Consider the following 21,301-nt stretch of genomic DNA (forward strand, 5'->3'; position numbering starts at 1 on the left):
ATTGCTCATTTTGACAGCCTCGTACAAGACTTCCTACGTGAAAACTAAACAAATAGCTCCTGGAGCCCCACTGGGCAATCTGGCAACTTTTCTGCAGGTTAGAGGAAACCTAAAACCCCTTCATTTCAGGGAACAAGGCTGAATTACAGTTTGTTTTTGGTGTTCACTCCAAGTAAGTGCCATTCACTTATTTTCCTATCATGTTACAGGATTTACAGTTTTTTCCAAACACTTCCTAATGGCTTGTGTTAGCAAAGAAAATTAATTATCATTACTTCAGTGTTTCAGTAATATATAAAACACATATTTATTTGGAAATTGGAGGTGAAAGTTCAATCTTCATGAAGTCAAAGGCAATTCCTCTATGCACACGCATGCATGTTCACTTTAGGGAATGATGTCCTTTGGGAATCTCTAACCTTAACCTCTGCTGAGGAGCCTAACTTTAGGTCCTTCTCTATGTGTCGTAGCTCTAATAATTGCATACTGCACTGTCTTGAGTTTGGTCACTCCTTTGTGTTCTGTGAAGTATTCTGAATGGTTTTGCTTGCTTTGTTTGCCGCTAACTTTCAAGCTGCAGTACTCTGTTTTATGTTACATGATTGTTTCAGCTTACAATGTCTCCACCACACAGTTCACCTACTTTATAATTAAGAGACATCTGTAATGAAAAACTAGATCCAAACAGTGAAAGACAAGAGCAAGACTTGATCATGCATCTAGGGAGAAAACAGCAACAAACCAAACCTCGTGATATTGGAGCTCTTTTTTTTTTCATCTCTGAAGTTCATTCTTTTTGCCATCAGATATTCTTTCCTAACTTGTCTTGCCAGCAATGAAGTAGAATATTTATACTTTGAGTATACTCAGGAAAAACTGGAATTTTTACAGCACCTGTGAAATTGCCTCTTAGACTCCTCCTAGCACCCCTTGTTGTTCCCTTTACACTGTAAGAAGAAAATGTTAGCTTGGCAGAAATCAGTATGAGAATTCAAGACAGTTAAGATACATTAGAGCCTTCTATACTCATAAATTCAGACTTATTCACTTAATGGCTGCATTTTTTATGAATAGATACTTGCTGTATAAAAGTGGAATACATTCAGCCCAGGATGAAAAATAGCTTTGTTAAAAGCGAACCAGTCAGGCTGCTAGAAAATACCCATAATACTAGGAAAATATCGAATGATGTGACAGCGGTGGCACATTTTTGAAGCATGACCAAATAACATATCGCTCTGAGCATTTCCCTACCCTCTTGTTGTTTTTCCCCCCTGGAACTCAGAGGAAATGGATACTACACACCCACCCATTCACAAAAATCCTGGCTGCAAGCCAGCTTCCCTCTCTCTCTTCATTTAACGTTCCAAGCTCCGGTCTCCTTTCCCCATCTCCTTTCTTACTCTTTGCAGTTGCTGCCTGCCAGATTTGTACCTATTTCAGCAGCAAATGAGCTCTGTAAGGCCCTCCCAGAGGGGTCTCCTCATATTGCTCATTATCCATACAGATCTTTATCCTCAGCGCTTCCAAAAACTTGCACTTATGCGGGCCTCTTGCTTATTGGAGAATTTCTTTTTCGTTTTAGCTGTTACTTTATTTCCTGATTCTCCATTGAATTCTCCATGTTCTTTTCTGTCATTTTAAAGTGTCTGTATTGGCATAGGCTGCTGCCAGCAAGTGGGGAAAAAGAGTTAAGAAGTCCTTGCAGACATCCGTACAACAGATCTTTGCCAATACTTCTTCCCCACCTGGTTTGGCAGCAATAGGAATACCTGTTGTGGCAGCAGTGGCTCCTTAGCCCTTCCAGATGCCCTAGCTGGAGCAGTCTGGCAGGGTTTAAGTGCAATGCAACGTGCATCTGTGCCAGTACCTGGTGGCTTGGGGCTGAAGCTGTCAAGTGAAAAACAGTGTGTACTGAATTGTCCCCATAGTGATTCTCAACTGCTTGGGCAATGTGGATTTTGGAGTAAGTCCAAACTCTGATTTTTTTTTCCATGTTGGAGTTAACACCGCATGAAGAGGCACTGGGGTATTAAGTAGAGAACATTGGCTGGAAAAGCTCTTCCCAGCAGACACCTCTGTATTTTATTTGATTGGCTGGAAACTCCCTGGCCTGCTTTAGTCTTCAGTCTGCTAAGGGATGGGAAGGTTTGAGCCGCTGTACGAGGGTAGATGTGTCCGTATATGTCAAAGAATGCCTAACACAGCAGCACCCTGCTCTAGGTGCTGGCTCTGTTTGTGACTGCTGGAAGTGCTGAAGAACTGTCACTTAAGCATTAGTTTTGCATCCCGCCATGAACAGGCTTGTTCCCAGCCACTCTTAGGTGCTGGGGTCAGCACAGAGCCTGTGAGCCCATCGCAGCTGGTGTAGCTGTGGTGGGTGCTGGTGCTTGTGCCCAGCAGTGCCCCACCATCTCTGGTGCTGATGCCAAGAGTTGAGGGTGCTGTGCAGGCTGCTTCAGCTGCAGGCTTGCTGCCTGGGTAAAAGAGCCAGGGCTTTAGCTGTGATGCCAAAGTTTACGTTAGCAGGGCTGCACTGTTGTATCTTTTGTCTTTGCCATTTCTGGGCTGAGGGGAGCACACCAGGTCTTTGTCGTGTGGCTTACATATGGATGACTTAGCTCCTGATTCTCAGGAGGGCTTCACCATCTAGTGAGGTCTGCATGCGCTGGTTTTACCTCCCACATGCAGATCCTTGTTAGGCTTCTGCATGCAAGTAATGGGTGCACCTGGTTCTTACAGAAGGGCTTTCCTTAAAGAACTGCACGCATAGAATTGCACTGGACCAACACAAAACAACCTTGTCAAGTTCCTTCTCCTGACTGGCCTCCATCAGGCTCCCAAAACGTGAATCACATTTAGAGACTGCTTTGTGCCTTGATGGGCTCGTGTAAGTATGATGAGCAAACTGGTTCTGAATCAGATATTACAATCTTAGTGTGCCTACAGCTGGTCTGCAGTGCAAATCCTGTATGCCCCGTTAACATAGCTCTTGTTCCAGTGTCATCTTCACATCCCTCCTCACTCTTCAGCTCAGCACCAGGGAGCAAGGAGCTTCCCTGTGCTCAGGGTGCAGATCAACAGTGCTCATGTGCACGGGAGAAACATCATCTGCCCATGAGCCTAGTGCTTCAGTTAAGACAGAACACAACTGTGGATTCCTTCCAGCCCCCTCCACTCGCCCATTATTCTCTTCTTGGAAAGGGAGAAAGGAAAGAGCTCAGGAGCGTTGTTTTCTTTCTGAGCCCGTGTCTGAAAAGGAGACTCTCTGTTGAATCTTTTCTTTTTTTTCCAAAAAACAAGTTGTACACCAAATTTGTAATCAGGTACAAATCGGAATGAATGCCAGAAGCAAATGGAACTTTCCATCTTGACAACTGCTTTCCCACCTGGCCAAACAGTCCATACATGTGCCTGACATGACAGCCCTCCCTGAGCCACCCTGGAGGGCTCACCTAGTGTTCAAATTCTCAACTCCATTCATTCCTGGTTGTTGATGCCCCGCTTTGACCTTCCCCAAATCTTTCAGATGAGTGGGCAGAAAAGGCGTCTACCTCTTGTCCTGGGGATTTACAAGAGCTGCTCCGGAAATAATGCTTCCTATTTTACTACGTTTTGCCCATGGCATCACAGGCACATGTTGCTGTATGGCAGTAGAGACTGAATCTTCCCAATAATATTCTGTTACATTTTGCTGCTGTGCAATTGGTGCGAACACTGCGAAGCAGGAGGCGGTACATTTTAGTGACAGTGGGTAACCTCTGCTGGTGCAGAGCTTTAGGAGTGTGGCGTACAGGCTTTTGTCCATAGCTTACAAAAATGCATAGCTAATGGTTGTGACTATGTTGAAAAATAGTGTTTATTATTTGTGAGAATTTGCTCTATCAAATGGTGTTATTGTGCTCTTTGTATCTGTTATAGTTTGCATGGAAATAAATGGGAGGCATTACTTTCACGCTGACCTACAAACGTGCTACTTGTCTCTGAATTGAAGCTTGTAGCTTGAGTGTAATGATAAGTGGTTTCTCAGATTTCAGTCAGAACAAATCAGACTTGTTTGTGGAGGAGATAGTAGTTGCTGTTCCTTTTGAAACATCTTCTTTTGGTCTTAGCTTTTAACGTACCTCATCATAGAGTTGTTCACTGTGTTGCAGTTGTAGGTTAATTGTTGGAGATTGTCTGCATCACTGCTTATCCCCAAATTCTAACCATGATATATTAATGAATCTATAGGCATACTAACAAGAGTTTTCTTGGAAGACCTCATGTAAGCAGGGACCTCCAGCAGAATACCCTTGTCTCCACTGCCAACCCTTAAATGAGGTCTGGGAAGGAGTAGATCCTGACTCCACCCCTTCTGGTTACTCAGGTACGCTGCGTGCAGCTGAGCTGCCCTGGGTTGGCCCTGCCTTCCCACCAGGTGCTCAATCACTGTTTCAAGCTGTGACTTAGCATTTCTGCTGCAACTGTAAACATCAGCAAAGTGTTGCCATCTTGTTTGGACTAATGAGAATATGCCACCAAGAGGAATCCAAGAACACAGGCTACTGTTGATGCTGCTCATTCACATTCTGCTGTCAAGAGGGCTGCTGAACTCAAGTCTATTGAGAGCTACCCTGGGCTTGGGCATCAAGTAAGAGGTCATTTTCTTTAGAGATATCACTCAGGTTCAGTGCTTGAAAAATACAAGTCAAGGCAGTGTGGAATTAAAACAGAGACCTGAATTTCTTCACTAAATGCTTTGTGTATATTTCAGTCTTTAAGAGTACATTCATAAGAGGTTTACTTAAGTTGCCCTGTTTAGATCAGTTGAAGTGTTCGTTGCTGCAGTATGGGTAGATAAAATGAAGCTAATTACAGACTACTCAAATGAAGAAAACAGCCAAATAGTACTTGCTGAGAAGTTTGGAATGATGGGATTTTCCTGTGTTGCTGGGATTCTTTGCCCTATCTAGAGAATGGGAAAGTTCCTTACCTCAGGACTGGCTCTTGAAAGAACTTGTCCATTCTGAATTTGGAGGGAAAGCCTGTTGGTTGAATTCTGGGGTGAAACTTAGATTAATTCTGGCACTTTAAGCCACCAACTCACAAAACTGTGTGCTGTTCAGTCAGGGGTAACTTCTTGTGGAAGCTGTGGTCACACTGAGAAACAAAGTTCAGGATGTGCCAGTTAAATACCCAGTCAGGGCAGTGCATCTCCTCATCATGTCAGCTCATCAAACAGAAGGAAGAATATGGACATGTAAACCATTATTTGGCTCCCAGTAATATACGGAATAAGTATGTGAAGAAAAAAAGGAATTGGTGGTGGTGTTGTCTGTTCCATCTTGAGCAGCTTACTGTTTTTTCTCCCTTCTTTAAAGACAATGAATAGCCAATTTTCATCCTTGCTGAATGTGCCAAGGAGCAAAAAACTGCAGCAGAGGGCTGGCTACAAGGTTGTAAAAAAGTTACACAGAAGTGGTTTGTTTCAAGTTGAAGATTGGGGAACGATGTAATAAAAAATAAATTGTTTTTCTCCTTTTTGTATTAGAAACGCCTCAGGCCAGAAACATCTTGAAAGAAATTGATTTTTTTTTCTTTTTTACCCTTCTGAATGGATCAGTGTGGTTTGAAAAAATCATATTGTTTGAATGTAACCCACAAGAACGGCGGGGCTTGGACTCCTATTTTCAGTATGAGTAACTGTCAGCAAACTTGGTATGCTGGAAATCCCCAACCCCTGGCACCTAATGGTTAATATAATCAGCTCTTCAAGAACTGGTTTAGGAGATATTTTAGTTCTATTAGCTCAGCTCATGTTATCAGTTGTAATAATAATAGTAAATTTATTGCTTGTATTATCGTAGCCACTCAAAGGTTTGGATAAGACTGTTGTTTTCTTTAGTTCATGCTGCAACTTAGGGTTTTTTTATTCCCACTTTAAACCTAAATTCAGCCATTCTACCAAAGCATTCAGAAAGGATCTTTCTGCCTTGTATCTTTTAATAAACAATCTTCATGAATACAGATCATAGCCTTAAAGCACACTGTAGAAGAAAACTGAACAGAGAGGACAAATAATACCCTTTAACAGGAAACATAATAATTAAAAAAAAAATGGCAGTTGTTACCAAATTCTGGTATTGACTTGTGAAAAATAAAAAATAAAATAAGGGTGACCACAGTTAAAACCTGTAGATTTTGATGCCAGCAGATACTGGAAAAAATACATACTGTCTTGTCATCCACAAGTACCCAGGTGTTCAAAATCATTGCTTTTTGCATGTCAGCATGCAAAACACAAGCATGCTTGTTTGGAGATTCTGTACCAGCATGTGTGCTCATGTGTGCTTCTGTTGGATCTCACAGGTTTTGAAACCTGGGATTTTCTCATTTTCCAGCTTTCCTTTGCAGCCACAGCAGCTGTAAGCATGTGTGCTGTTTTTTGTGCCTGTGGGTTTTTTTTTTTTTTTTTTTTTTTTTTTTTTTTTTAAAAGAAGGCTGAGGTTCTTTTTGTGAGATGACTAAAAAGTCTGGAACTTTTATAAACAAAACAAAAACCAAACCAAAACTGAAAAGAAAAGCAAGATTCACAATAAAATCACAAAGATGATTTAGTCACTGTGTTGACTCCATTGAAATTAATGAGAAAACTTTGACTAAGTGGAACCTGAATTTCACTCTGAATATGAGGAAAACTGAAAATTATGTTTTGAGTCACTACAAGGTTAAATTTACGGTTTGAGCATCCTAACCTTCATGTTCATACTTTATAATACTTGACTCCCCTTAATAGTAATCTTACCTGTCCCTCTGCTCTTCATGTGATGGTTTGAATAACTTGAGCATTCTCTTGGTTTATGAAGCCTGAACTTCCAGTTTTGTACTGTTAGTCCCTTCTGACAAACTTCCTGAAAGGTTTTTAGATTTTTGGTTGCTTCTTTTTGCCTGAGAGTTGGATTCAAGTGTGCATGGGTAGTTGATAATTTATTCTTTGAGGCTGTGATGAAGTTCTGGGCTTTACCACTGATGCCAAGGGGATGCTGTCCCTCAGCTTGCCACGATTGCTCCAAAAAGGATGGTGATGATGACATTGAGGAGAGTTCTGGTACTTACATAGTCATAGAACCATAGAATATCCCCAGTTGGAAAGGACCCACAGGGATCATCATTGAGCCCAACTCCTCCAAGCAGTACTAACTAAAGCCATATGTACTTGTGTTTCACTCAAACACGCAGATGCCCGTATTTTGGTTAAAACTGCTCAGTTTGCAGTGGAAAGCAGCAAGGAGCAGCAGCAAACTCTCTCTGAAATGCTTTGTCCTTGTAGCATGCCCTGCTTGGTGGTGAGCACGAGGCCTGCGTGCCCAACAGGTCTCATGGCTGTGTAGAGAAGGGCAGCCTCCTGGCACTGCCTGCTGCTCGCCTGCCTTTTTCTGCCTCCTCCTTTTGGACTTGCCTCTTGGAGCTGAGAGTATGTTGCAATGAGCTCTTGAGGCATTCCAAACTCCATATGCATTTTGTCCAGAAAGTAACTGCTTACTACTTTGTCTAGTGAAGAGTTTTGTTGATGATGCAGCTCTCTCCTGCCTATAAGCCTCTGCTCTGGCCAGTTTAACAACTGGGTTAAATACTGTTGGCAGTGCAGTAACCTTTCCATTGCTAAGGATAAGATTTGCTTCCCTGTCTAGAGCCAAATATGCCAAAGTACGGTACCAAAGCAGCATCGTTTTTCCAGTTTAACAGGTTTAGCTTATATTATTGGATTACCACTGAGTTTATTGTTTCATAACTCAACGAGGGATGGCAATGAACATTTTGGTTTTTCTCTCTTTGCCCGTGCAGTGGCACTGACAGTCATGGGAGCTTTCAGCCCTGCAGATAATCTTTCCAGGGTTATCAGTTACTTACAAACAGACGTGTGAAGTATTTGTGCAAAAGCTTTGAAGTGGAGTTCCACATGGATGCTGCTGGGGCTACTGGCCAGGCACTGTTGACACAGAGGCAGAGGATTTCTCTGCCCGGTGCAGTTCCCCTCAAGTGCTAGTATTCTGTGGCTAAACTGTTTGCCTTTCTAATGAAGTGAACTGTTTGTTTGAAATATGTGGTAGAAGGTATTTAAACAGAGACTAAAGTAAACTGTTGGGCTGTTCAAATAAGCCATGCATATCTGGTTTGTGAAGTGAAGGAAAACAATTTGGCTGCAGCTTGCCTGTGGGAAGGGCAGTTAGGGGCTGTTTAAATAATGAGCTGGGCCAAGCGGATGTTGCTGCAGCCTCTCACAGGCCTGTTACGATAGCTGCTGCTATTGCAGGCATGCCTTGCAACGCTGCCTTGATGGAGAATTTGAAATTATTGTCATTATTTAAAATGGGGATTTATTCATTAGCTGTGAAGACTTGGGTACATTTTTATTTGATTAAAACCATCCCAATTAGACAATGGACTGTTGAGAGCCAACATATGCTATTGCCTTTATAACGTCATTAGTAACCCAGAGTCCCCACTTTGAAATAAGATCGTACCCAAGTACGCAGACATCTGTTTCTGCCTAGCCAGATGGAGGTCAGAAGCATAACTTAAACTGCTAATCCTCATCGTGGAGCGGGGAGCAGGCATCAGAGGAAGATAGTAACAAATGAACTTGGATCCTGCTTCTGGCAAGGCGTGAGGTATCGATGGCTGATACAATGCTTGGAACATGCACTGCAGAGATCTTGTAGTAAGTTGCTGCCTAACCACAAGCATGAGTTCAGAGAGCAGGGAATGGCTGGGAGAAGCGATACTTCTTGTGGTTACAGCTCTCGGGTTCGTCTCGGAGAATCTCACTGCTATTTCTGACTCTGCCACAGTTCTACCTAAAAGGATTGTTCGTCAACAATGACTGGCAAAACTGAGATCTTCATCACAGCAAATGCGTTTTGCCTCCTACCATAGCACAAAACAATTAAAATCAGTTGTGTGGGGAGTTCAGGAGCAGAGACTTCTAATGCTGTCCAGTAGGGACCATATGTTTCCATCCATAAACATCATTTATTTTTTTTGAGGAAGAAGAAAGCTCCAAGTTGGTTAGGACTACAGTGCTGCATCTTCTGGCATTGTTTGCCTGTGCATTCTTCTCAGGAATAAGGTTAGTCACAACTTTTGATTCAGCACAGAGATTAAAACAAACAGTCCCTATATTCCCAGAGAACAATAAATGTGCTAGAGTTTCCATAGGATTCAAAGAAGCAGCAATACTAGCACTAAGAGCTGGCAAACCCCTTGATGTTATTAACCAGAAAAGGACTGCTGTAGTCTCTGTCACAAACATTTAACCTTTGTGTCAAACAGCTTTTCCATATGGAATGTCGCTATACCTCTCCTGCTGCCACTGCACTCAGTGGAGCATCAGACACCTACCTGATGAGAAACTGATGCTTAATGTGCAGGAAAAGCTCCAAGGTTGAGTAGAACTATCTCCTCCTCTCCTCTTGTGGGTAAATAAAGTCACCTGTACATTTTCCCCATGTTCCTGTAGCCAGCCTGTGTCTGAAGTTTGCACAGAAAGATGAAAGGGAGGATTGCTACTCTGTGGTCAGGGGATACACATCTTAGTTGTTTTTGTTGTATGTACTTGCTGTTAGGTGTAGAACAAAGCCCTTCTTTTGTGCAGTGTGTTGGAGCAAGATGGAACGGAAGAATTCACTGTTACAGGCTTGGAAGATCTTGCTCATGCTTCTCAGAGCTGTAGAGGTCCCTAGAAGGCAAGTGAGAAGTCTACTGGAGTATTGGTTATGCTCTAGCTGAATATGAGAAGATGGGGTTTTATGGCTATCTCGGCTTTGGGGCCCCTGGAACATGGTAGGAGTTCACAGAGCAGGAGGGACTGTACTGCATCACCCTGGTGGTCCACCTAGCCCCATATCATTTCCATGCAGTGACCAAAAGCAGATGCCCCAAAATTTGTGTAAGAATAGGGCAGGTCCTTGTTCTCCTCTTTCACTTCAAGTACCCTACGAGCTCCCAGTCATTCCCGGAATCTCCTGGTCTGTCAGTAGTTTCTTCATACTTGGACCCTTACTGCATTTTTCTTCTGTGACTTTTCCCTCTTTCCCTTGAGGCCATCTAAATCTGTAGCACCTGTAGTCTCCTGAGGCAGGTGATAGTGTGGCAGGGATTGGTGGGCTGTCTGCCTGATCCCCATTTGGCTGTCTTTCCCTTGTCTCCTAGGAGCATCCTTGGCTTCTCCTGTACTCTGTAGAGATGGAGATGAAGAGTGGTGGCCACATCTTGACCACATGGGAGTATAGAACAGTTCTATCCCAGTTCTTTCATAATTGTGGTATTATGATCCACCTCATCTATACTTTGTCTCCTCTTGTCCCTCAGAAACTAAGATGAAGAACACTGATGGCCATAGGCAGGTAGTGTAACTTTATCTCCTGTTAGCCTGGTCTGGAGATTGGAGAAGAGGATGCTATTATAGTTATCTGCTAGCTCCTAAAAGCTCAGTTACAAACTAGGGCCCTATTGCAGCAAACTCTCTTCACTGAGATAGTTTTCAAAGTCTGTCCCCTTTTTTCCCATATACCCCCTGTTAGATACTGAAAGGCAGCTGTCAGGTCTCCCTGGAGCCTTCTCCAGGCTGAACAGCTCCAACTCTGTCAGCCTGCCCTCACAGGGGAGGTGTTTCATCCTTTGGATCACTTTTGTGGCTCTCCTCTGGACACTGTCCAACAGGTCCACGTCTCTCCTGTACTCGAGGACTCCACATCTGGATGCAGTGCTCCATGTGAGGCTTTACCAGCACAGAGTGAAAGGACAGGATCACCTCCTTTCACCTGTTAGCTCTACTTCCATGCCCTTCATTTAGATCCCCAGCAATGCTGCTACAAGTGGGTGACACTTTTGCACTTAAAAGCTTGGGTTAAGCACCACTCATTTCCCAAAGCAGAAACACAGGCCAGACCTTGCCATCAGGTCAGTAGAGAACAAAAGAGAGGAGGGAGTTAAACTGTTGGTATGACTTTGTAAGGAACTTGCCATAAACTGAAATGCCCTGTGGTGGGGATGAGGAAACGGGGGGATCTTCACAACGGTCCTAAAAAACAGCAAAAAAGCATCTGAAGCTGTTTGGTAATACGCTCATCTTGGGGGTGTTTATTAGGGAATGATTAGAAGTTGTCTGTAACGAAGAACAAACCTGAAACGATCATAAGGAAAACCCTAAAAAGAAGTGTGAGGAATTACAGTTTTGGGCAATTTAACTATTCTTTTCTAGGAATTAAATAATGACTACACAGAACATGGTAGTTTTAATTCTTTTTTATCTCTTATTTAGAACTTACCACCAGACTATGTCAGAGTGTTTCAGAAAGGATATCTCCATGCTAGCATTGATCAGACAGAAGCACAGACAAGGGACGCAATTTGACGAAGGCCCTGTTAAAAAAGAAGTGCCTTGTGGAACTTGACTTGAAAAACTTAACACAGATTGGCTTGAATATTGACAATCTGACATTCTCAGAAATGAGCTGAATGAGTGCTTAGGGTAGATGTCAATAGGGCAAATGAAGGGAATTTGCCTTTCCATCTTCTGTAAAGTTCTGAAATAAAAAAATTGACGAAATACACTGGGAAAACTCTCTAAGAAGCTGAGGGGGGACATAAGGGAGCAAAGAGGAAGAAAATGACGCAAAGAGTTTAGCAGTGTCAAGAGGTAATAAGCAAAGTCTATTTCTACTTTTACTCATCTTGAGCAATGCCAGTTTCATCAGCAGTGCCCTGGAAATTGTGGAGCAGGTTGCTACCCCATCATGAAGGTACTGTCCCATAGTGAGAAAATGAAAAACAATGATATATGAGAAACTGAGTAGAAATACATACTCTGCTGGAGGGAGAATTTGTAGAAGTAGGTGACTTGGATTACCAATTTCTAGGGCTGCTTCATCCTAGACGTGTCAGCCTACAGTGAAGACCTGATGCCCTAGAGTGCAGGCATGATAACTATATAGCTCTCCCAAGCTGGAAGGAACCCTGAGAGCAAAATGAAATGACTGATTAATTTAGAATATGGACATAGAGATTAAAGAAGGCAATAAATGCATATTATTGAGTGGCTTGAGAGCACATCTGATAACTATCTACTCATCTGCAAGAGCTTGAAGAGTGTAAACACCACAGAAGGAGAGTAATTGCTTAGGATGGTACAGAGAGAAGCTAAATAATTATGAATATTTGGTTGAAATTTAAAAAAAAATCAAGTTGAACAGCAGGGAAGAAAGTCTCACTGAGAGTTCATCTGATTGTGCATCCCATAGAATCTGCACTGTTTTAATATCTAAAAATAGACATAATTGTTCTAATTACAGTTTTCCCTCTCTAGTTCTTATCATGCCATAAATTACTCATCAAAGCTGCTAAGTATAAACTATTTCCAAGACTTTCACCCTGTGGTCTAGAACCTCAGCTGCTGGAAAGCTGTTGAGCTACAGTGATTTGCAGAATGCTGCACAGGTACCCAACGTTCAAGACCTGGCCTTTGGAATAGCGTTCAGACATGATTCTGCAGCACGGAACAGACAAATCTCCAAACTGTTATTTAAACAAGTAACTTTTTCAGATTGATTTACTCTCTGGAAGTTCTGTCAGCTTCTAAAAATGCCCCCTAAGGGTTTTTAATTACCCAGCTTTTCTTGATTTGTTCCTGCGTCTGATCAGCAGCTTACGAGGATGTGTTTGTTTCTTTCCTACGCTTTACCTTTCTTTTACTTCTCCTTAGCCACATGTATATTTGCATCTTGCACATATTTGTGATCCATATGTTAATACTTGTGGCTGGCAGCAGGGTACTCACATCTTCCCGTGTTCAGTGCTGAGGCATACATAATGACCAAGCTGCATGTTTAGCCTTTGCTTGGGGTTCGGTCCGAGTTGTGAGGTTTCTCCTTTAGCTCTCTCCCATGCAGATCAGGATTTATTTTTTCATCACCTCTTGCTTTCCTCAGTTTCCACTTTCAACCAGTAAGCACTTTCAACTCAGTAGCTCGCTTTCAACCACAAGAATTTTCCATGTTTACAGAAATATGTATGCATATGCATATAGGTACAAAAATATTTGCATGTATATGTACATATATACAAAAATATTTGTGTGTGCATAGTCGCTTTTTGTTCAGTTATTTGCTATCCTTAGGGTATATGATCATTGTGCACACATGTAGTAGAAGTGGGAAGTGTTTCTAGGCGTCTGGATTAAACCACTTGACTGGGGTTGCTGAGAGTTAAATGTGGGTTAGCAGCAGAGGATACATTAATGTGCAGTCACACAAGAAGTTAGGGGGAACAACAGCAAAACAGAAGGCATGCTTCAAGGCAGAAGATAAATTATTTTTTCACTGGAGAGTCCATTCGAGGTAATGGAGGGAGGGATTTCTTTTGTCAGTTTCCTGGCAGAGGACAATTTGTCATTTTCTTGTGGAGACCACGTTATTAAGTCTGTTAAGAAACGCTGCATGGGATCCAGAGGTTATAAAAAAGATGAGCTGTGCTGTACCCACAGCCAGCTGCATTAGATGAAACGATTTTCCCTCCCAGTAATGCGGTGGTGTTGCCAGGATGTCTTGTCATTGTCTTTCTGTGGGCCAATATACCATGCCAGCTGCATGCAACTGTTGCTAATGTTCGTGAGGATTTTCTAAGGTTGCTTACAAACTGAAGCAGTGCTGTTTGCTGGATGGAAGAAGCTACTGATAGTGCATTCTGATGCACTTCCACCACTGTATAAGTAGCATATTTATTATCCCAGAAGTCTTTTCCTTTCTCCTTTCTCCTTTCTCCTTTCTCCTTTCTCCTTCCTCCTTCCTCCTTCCTCCTTCCTCCTTCCTCCTTCCTCCTTCCTCCTTCCTCCTTCCTCCTTCCTCCTTCCTCCTTCCTCCTTCCTCCTTCCTCCTTCCTCCTTCCTCCTTCCTCCTCCCTCCTTCTTCCTTCTTCCTTCCTCCTTTTTCCTTTTCTTTTTTCTTCTTTTTTTCTTTCTTTTCCTTTTTCAGTTTGGGCAAAGGGTCCACTAAAGCAAGCTGAATGGACTTACAGAAGTTTAGTTAGCGTTCCAGAGGCCAGTTCTGCACAGACAGCAGAACTACAGTGATGGAGATGAATATTAAAACGTTCAAACTGAAATCCATCAAGGAGCTCTTCAGCCAATACCTGCAGCAAATTTGGCATATTAAAGACCTCTTGGTGCCAGCTGATGAAATTATTTCCAGCTACTTTTTTTCCACCACACAGGAAGCTGCTCCTCCTTTAAGTGTCTGGCATGCTGGTTGTTGTGGAACTACTGAAAACAATAAAACGTGTTCCCACAAGGTGTGTAAGTTTACAATCAAAGAAGGGATAAAGTGCATGCCAAAGATCTGAGATGCCCTGAAGTCTTAATTTTTGGCTTTTCAAAGGTAGAAATTAATTTTTCAGCTGTAACAAGAGACACAGAGCTGTAACTGTGTTCTGGTTTATGAGGTTTGGGTTAGAAGTCCTGTGGTTTATTTATAATACAATATATGGGTTCAGGAAACGTAAGTGGAGGATAGGGAGGGGAGTTTGGTCATCATTAATAAACACAGATGTAGAAGGGCCATGATCTGATTGGAAACTGTTTTTCTGTCAGTGATATACCTACTGCATGCTAGCAAAATTGACATATAGTGTAACTGAAGTGGAGAGAACTTAGCAATTAAAAAATATTTCTTTTCTTCTCCTTCTGTCCATTTCTCAGCTTTAACCATTTATTTGTGGGGTTTTTGTTTGTTTGTTTGTTTGTTTGTTTTTTGTCATGGCTTTTCTTCTTACAGACTTTGCTGTGTGAAGTCAGAAAGTGGGCAGTTCTGTTCATGCCAACACTGTGCCCGCCAGCATGCAGCCGTAAAACCACTGAAGGCCCTGAGAAAGTTGGCTGTAGTGCATCTAGGGGTCAGATGTGTTCAGATGGTAGCTAGCAGTGCCAGAGCAACAGCTCTGGTCACTGTAAGGAGGTTCTTCAAGTGCTCTAGGTTAAGTGCATGTGTTATCGTGTGGCTGTGTCTCAATCATTTTTCTTCCTGATGAAAGACTGTATAAGCATAATAGACAGCATAACTCACCCTAGTTTTTGAAAGGGAACTAAAAAAGTCCCCCAAAGACAACAGGATGTGCTCTTATTGAGCTCTAATGTAAGCTGTGATAAAAAAAAAATCCAAAATAATGGCTTTGCTTGGCAAAAAAAGCACTGGATTCTTGCCATAAAACCTGGCAATACCATTAAGCTCCGATCAGTTGAAATAAATTTGTGTGAAGAAAACAGTGATACCCCTAAGGATTCTTCAAACCTGAATGTAAGAAAATTCCCATCTGGTGATCAGCTTATGAACCAAAGGAAGTGTAGAAATTTGCTGGCAAACTCTTCAAAACAACTGTGTGTATTGAAAAGACATTAGTGGAGAGGCTGTATTTTGCTTGATACTGTTCCTTTACATCTGGTATGAAATCTTGGTACCGCTGAGTTCAGCATCAAAACCTGAATTAATTTTAGGGAGAAGATTTCACCTCAGATGAGGTGTTATATCAGGTTATATCTCACATAGAGTTTTCCCCCGACTTTGTTCTGACATGTATTACAGTGAGCTGATTGTTCTGATGACAAATGTGCTAAAAGACAATGAGCCCTTCCTGCCCTGTGCCTGAATCCCATGTTGTCTTGTGCCATGATGTCACAGTGCAGGTGCATACTTTGAGCCTGCACTGAATGCACTCAAGCTGGTGCAGGCATTTTCTACAGTGGAGAATGCTTTCTCGACATGCTGGGAAATGCAGCCTGTCGTTTCAGCAGCCGTCTTCCTCAAGGGTTTGGCAAGGATCACAAGGTGCTTGAGAAAATCAGCTGAGAACAGTCAGCTTTACTTGCCTTGACATTGAAGCCCAGCTTTCCAAATTTAGTGATTTCTTAAATGAGAGTCTACAGAAATGCTCTCTGTTTGTGAATGATCTCAGGGGCAGCCTGCCCTCTTCAGCATTGTCTCATGGTATTGCATGAAACCTTAGAGCCAGCATGAATTATCTGCCTTTCCACCCAAGCTCGCAGCAAACCGCTGCTGCATCTCATTAGACTTCAGATTCATTTTTCAGCAGCAAGGAACATACTTGTAACTTTTCCTTGCTTCTCTGCCATGGTGCTGCAGAAGAACCAGAGGTTTCTGACTTTCAGAGAACAAGTGGAGGGCTCTTCTCTTTTCCTGTATGGGAGTGATTGTAATTTGAGAGAGATGATCCTATTCACTTCCTCTAAGGAGCAAAGAAGGATCCTTTGAGAAGAAATAAAAAGGCATGTTTTGCACAACAAAAAGTCAGCATAAATTGATGTATTTTCCAGTAAGTCTCTCCATGTTAAGAGAGATTGGTTTTGAGCATTTTAGGCAATTGTATCTCCCGTTTTATTATGAAGAGACTGTTCACTACGTAGGAGACAGAAGAGCATCTAAAGGAAGCTTGTAGCAGTAGACAGCAAAGTATGTGGGAGCAGGCAGTAGAAACCAAATTCTGCAATGAGCGAGGAATGTTTAAGTGTGTTTCCATTACTTTGGCATGTCCTCAAGTGTTCTTGAAAATAGTGAGAATTAAGCACAGGACAGGATACTGCTGAGTGGAAGCTGAGGACTCCAAATACACAGGCAGCATCTGTCCATCTTGACAGATAATAATTCCCTGACTGTATGCTTATGTCAGGGAGTCTCTGCAAGAGTGTAAGGGTTTGTGGAAGTGTTTGTCCAGGAGTTCATGGTTGCCTTTGGATGTCTGCAAGAAAATTACCTGACAGATGCTTTGCTAGTTTGCATCTCAGCCAGAATTTTTTAAAAATTGTGAGTGGTAATAAATAATTCCATTGCTGCGTAGGAAAGTTACATTTTGTTGATTTGTTTTGGTGCGAGGAGTTCCTGTTTGCTAAGGGTAAGGGTTTTGTTCCTCACACTTTGGGCAACATGTAAATGTTGTTGCAGTCAGAGCAGCTGTCCTGACTTCTGCACTAAGTCACCCTCTGGTTCTTTGAACAGAGCGAGCACCAGGAACACCAGAGATTCAGTCTCAGCCCATGAGTAGACTCGCTCCTTTCTTAGCTACTGCATAAATAACAATGCCAAGATGCACTCAGTGTATGAAAAAGCACTGGAAAGCTGGCTGCAGCTTGTGTTACTTGCTTGGCAAAATTCTTAATCTGTATCTCCATTTAAATACGTATCAACCAATTACATTTTTGTGGAATTTCAAGTGCGCTCCACGTGAAGCCCTAAATGATGGGTGTGCTTGGAGGTCTCTGATGCAAGAATCTTTTCATGTAAATATTGAATGCTTTTCTGAATGGAGTAGTCTATGGCCACCAAAACACACGGTGTTTACTTCTTACTTCTGCACTGAGCATTTCCTGAGGCATGGCAGAATTTGAATTCTCTCCATAAACCCAATTCTGCTAGTTCTGCACATTACTCTCCCTGTCACCCATTTAGTCTGTTAGTTTGCTGGCAGTAGAGTACACAGCACTTAGCAGCTGGTTTGCGGAATCATCACTCAGGAGATTGTATGATAAATAGCAGATGGCCAGGTTTAGTGGCACTTTATTCTGCTCCAGCACTTTTAGCCTGACTTTGGAGAAGTCATCATGTGTTTTTTTCTTAAGGACTGAGACAGGAGATTCCTACAGTGTAGTAACTTGTCACATATAAGCTTGAGTTAGGATGCTCTCCAGTTGTATTGATGGTGTGTAAATAATAACAGGTGGGACGGATAATTATGGGGGACTTCTGCAGCTCTGCTCGGTCAGCTCAGGGCTGATGGGGATGGTTCCCTGTGCTGTGATGGAGCATGGCTGCTGCCCAGATGGAAATGGCAACCAAGGTGGACAAAGGAACTAAATGCAAGAGGCCTCCAAAAGGTGTTCTTGGGGATTTATATCCCACGTGCTAAATGCGGATTGGTGGTATGCTGTGTAGGCCCCACAGAGCGTTTTGATTCACTTAATACACATCTTCCATTCTCAAATAGGGGATGTTTGGTGATCATATTCAGCTTCAGCTAGACCTCAGGAGGGCTAACTGGGGTTTCTTAGCATGAAAGCTGACAGGAGGCTGGGGTGGGTGCTTGATGTGGGGAAGTGAGGAGGTTCGTGCTTACCTTAACAAGGAAAGGGTCTCAAAACCTTTGTGATCTCTCATCTCTTGTGCTCTTTTCTCCCTTCTATGTGTTGCTGGCTGGTGAAAATTGTATTTTGAGAGGTGGAAGCCAGCATCCTCTGGTCAAATGACAACTGTGTGCTCTCAGGGGTACTGATTAGCCAATAACTACCACCCAAGTCCAGCTTATCTAGCAGAACTGGAATGGAAGCTGCCATGATCAGGTTCCATTATTAAACTACAGTTATTCTTCATTTATATTGTCCCGAGTCAGAACATGGTAGAAATGTGCTGTGGCTGATTGCACACTAGCTGATGTTTCAAAAAAACAAGCCCTGAAACTGGACAGGCCATTTCAAATGTTTCCAGATTTCCCTGAAATACTGGAAATATGCCTTCAGAATTTATGTGATTTCCCCTTCAGCTCATCTGTTTATTCCCCTAAGGGCCATGATTTTTGTTGCTCTAGTCTTTCCTTCCTACTTCAAAATATAATAACAAACCAACCCAACTTTTGACAAATACCAAGGGGAAAAATCCTTCTTTCTTTTTTAAATCACAGTAGTTTAGATGAAGCAACTGTTTCCGTAGATAACATAATCTAAGAAGAGGATTACATTTTGCTGAATAAGAAGGGCAGAACATACAAAGAAAAGATACCTTAAGTGTCAGCAGGCGAAACTGAAATGGACTTAGAGATACAGGGAGGGTATAATTAAAGATTTTTTCTCTCTAGAAACGTTTTAGTAAATCCCTGACATGACCTAATGTCTGTACTTGTCAGCTTTTAGTGTTGGATAAACACATGACTTCACCCAAAGTGATGGTCAGGTAATGGGGCAGGCTCTGTTTTTGTGCCGCTGGAGATGCTCAGCACTTCTTGCATTTGGGATGCCCCTCAATGCAGCCTTGCGGAGGCGCTCCAGCATGGTGCTGCAGTGTTGTGGGGTGCTAACGGTGTCCCTAGCAGAACCAGGAACGGTTCTGCCTCAGACACAGCAGAGACGTGGAGCAGGCTGTGCTTGGGCCCTCCACCAGCGCGCTGTGGGAGGTGGAGCAAGCAGGGCTGGCTGACTGGGTTCCCCCCTTTGTCAGCCTGGTCGCTGGGGCTCTCCTGAGCAGTGGACAGGGAGGCATGGCAGCTGCAAGCCCTGTCCTTGGGGGAGGCGCAGCAGAGGCAGTGGCTGGGTCTGCTGCCACAGAGACAAAGCAGGCGCTGTCCCTTTTGAGTGCGGCGTGTGGGATGGATCCTCTGGTCCGCAGGCACGTTTCTTCTGATGCGTCTCCGTCTGTCTGTCGACGCAGTGCAGTTAAGCATCTCTGGTACAACCTTCCCCGATTGCATTTTGCTTTTAACTCCGTTGTCTGATTTATTTCAGATAGTCATTTCTCAGCATGCTGCTTCAGTTTTTCTTTCTGTTGTAGGACTGTTTAGACATCTCTGAGGATATGTATTTTTTTGTTTTATGGTATTCTCTGCCCAGCCTTTTCTTCTTGGGATATTTTTTCTTGTTTTAATAAAAAATAAATAAATCAGGAATGCTTAGGAATGATGGTCCTTTTGATCTGACACTTCACATATGGGCATGTAATTATTTATTAAAGATTTCTTGATGTCCCTTTCCATTTAAGCTATATAAAAAGAGAATATTAAAATTAGTAAATACATATTCATGCAAATGCTGTGGGCCAAATGCTCAGACAGTCCTGAGTGACTGCAGTGGGAAAGGAGCATTTGACCCGTAAGTTGCAGTGCTGTTGGCACAAGTTTTAGCTATCTGTTCCATTTGTATTGGTGGTATTTGTGAAGAGTCACTGGAGATACTCAGATCTGGGCACTTTGCTTGTTTTTTCAGATCCACCTCACCTCTTCCCAGCGTTCCACCCTCCTGTACCAATTGATGCAAGACATCATGAGGGACGCTACCATTACGAACCATCTCCCATTCCTCCTCTGCATGTGTGAGTATTCAGTATTTCCACCCTGCTTCAGCTTCCTGCGCTATCTTGAAGAGTGGGCAAGTATATGAACCTTTGCCATGCTTAAAACTGTGCATCCGGAGCACTTTGCCAGTTTAGCTGAAGAGTGAGATTTACTTTTAGAAGGCATCAAGGTTATCTGTCCATGAAGCAAAACCAGGCTTGTGCCTGAGAAATTCTTTTCCAATAGGTGGCTGGCAAGTGTTACCTATATGTTTTGCTGACATTTATTCTGAGTGCTGTCATTCTATAAATGCTAAATTAAAAAGTGCCAGACAAAACATGTATTCTGTTTGAATCAGGCTTGGGACTCTTGATGCTAAAATTCCCTCTTGTGCCGAAGATTCTTTTCCCAGTGAATGCTATGAAAGATAATTAAATTTTTGGTAAATTTTCATAGTCCCTGTAGTGTGCGTGCACAGGCAATCGGTTGATTGATGGGATTGTCACCCAAACAAAATGGCAAATGTGATAGAGCACATGGTTTACACAAAGATAAAAGAAATGAATACCAGTGATAACGTGCATTAGAAAAGTGTGGTAGTGGTGAAATCGTTTAGAAATAAATATTACCTTATTCTGTAGGGGGATACAAATATAAGCGTTGCAGTATAAAAGAGTTGTGTCCGAAAACTTGCTATGTGCCATTAAAAAAATGAAGCCAAAAAGCAGGGCTTAGTACTTCACTAAAAGGCTTGGTATATACATTTAATCATATCTACTAATCACCTCTCATACTGAGAAAATAAAAGAAGAAAAGCACAAGTAATACTTTGAAGAATAATGCGAGTTGTTTAGATGGCAGATTGCTTTGCTATGGCTATTAGTTACAGCTGTGTAATTACATATATGCAGAAGAAAAATGAAGTTGTTTTAAAACAAGTCCTCCTCTGTGAGCAGAATTAATTGATATTAACAATCCTAACTACATGCCCAAGTGCACAGACAATATTTTACTAACAATTTTTTTGGATCAGTCTCCTATTACTGAATTGTAATTTTAGAACAGATTTGCCTGGAGGTAAGTAATAAATCTGTGTTGCAGTCTTCTTGGGCGCTAGCAGAAAAGTGGGTATTTATAGAAGGGGAGAGAGCAGAAACATGTGATTTATTCCTTATTTCCTCTGATGCATCAGCATCTACCCCACAGTCAACCACGTAATAAA

General features: G+C 42.4%; 1 protein-coding gene across 2 annotated transcripts in view; it reads left to right on the plus strand.

Annotated features, from left to right (window-relative positions):
• Nucleotides 1-21,301, plus strand: part of GLI3 (GLI family zinc finger 3) — a gene marked incomplete at both ends in the record, with an annotated part of 185,724 nt that overhangs the window by 77,934 nt on the left and 86,489 nt on the right. For both annotated transcript variants that reach the window (XM_079538404.1, XM_079538405.1), the window contains one exon: nt 20,012-20,117. In XM_079538404.1, coding sequence (XP_079394530.1) covers nt 20,012-20,117 — 106 coding nt within the window. The remainder of the gene's footprint in view (nt 1-20,011; nt 20,118-21,301) is intronic.

This window comes from Tetrao urogallus (assembly GCF_951394365.1).
Source record: "Tetrao urogallus genome assembly, chromosome: 7".
Classification (NCBI taxonomy): Eukaryota; Metazoa; Chordata; class Aves; order Galliformes; family Phasianidae; genus Tetrao; species Tetrao urogallus.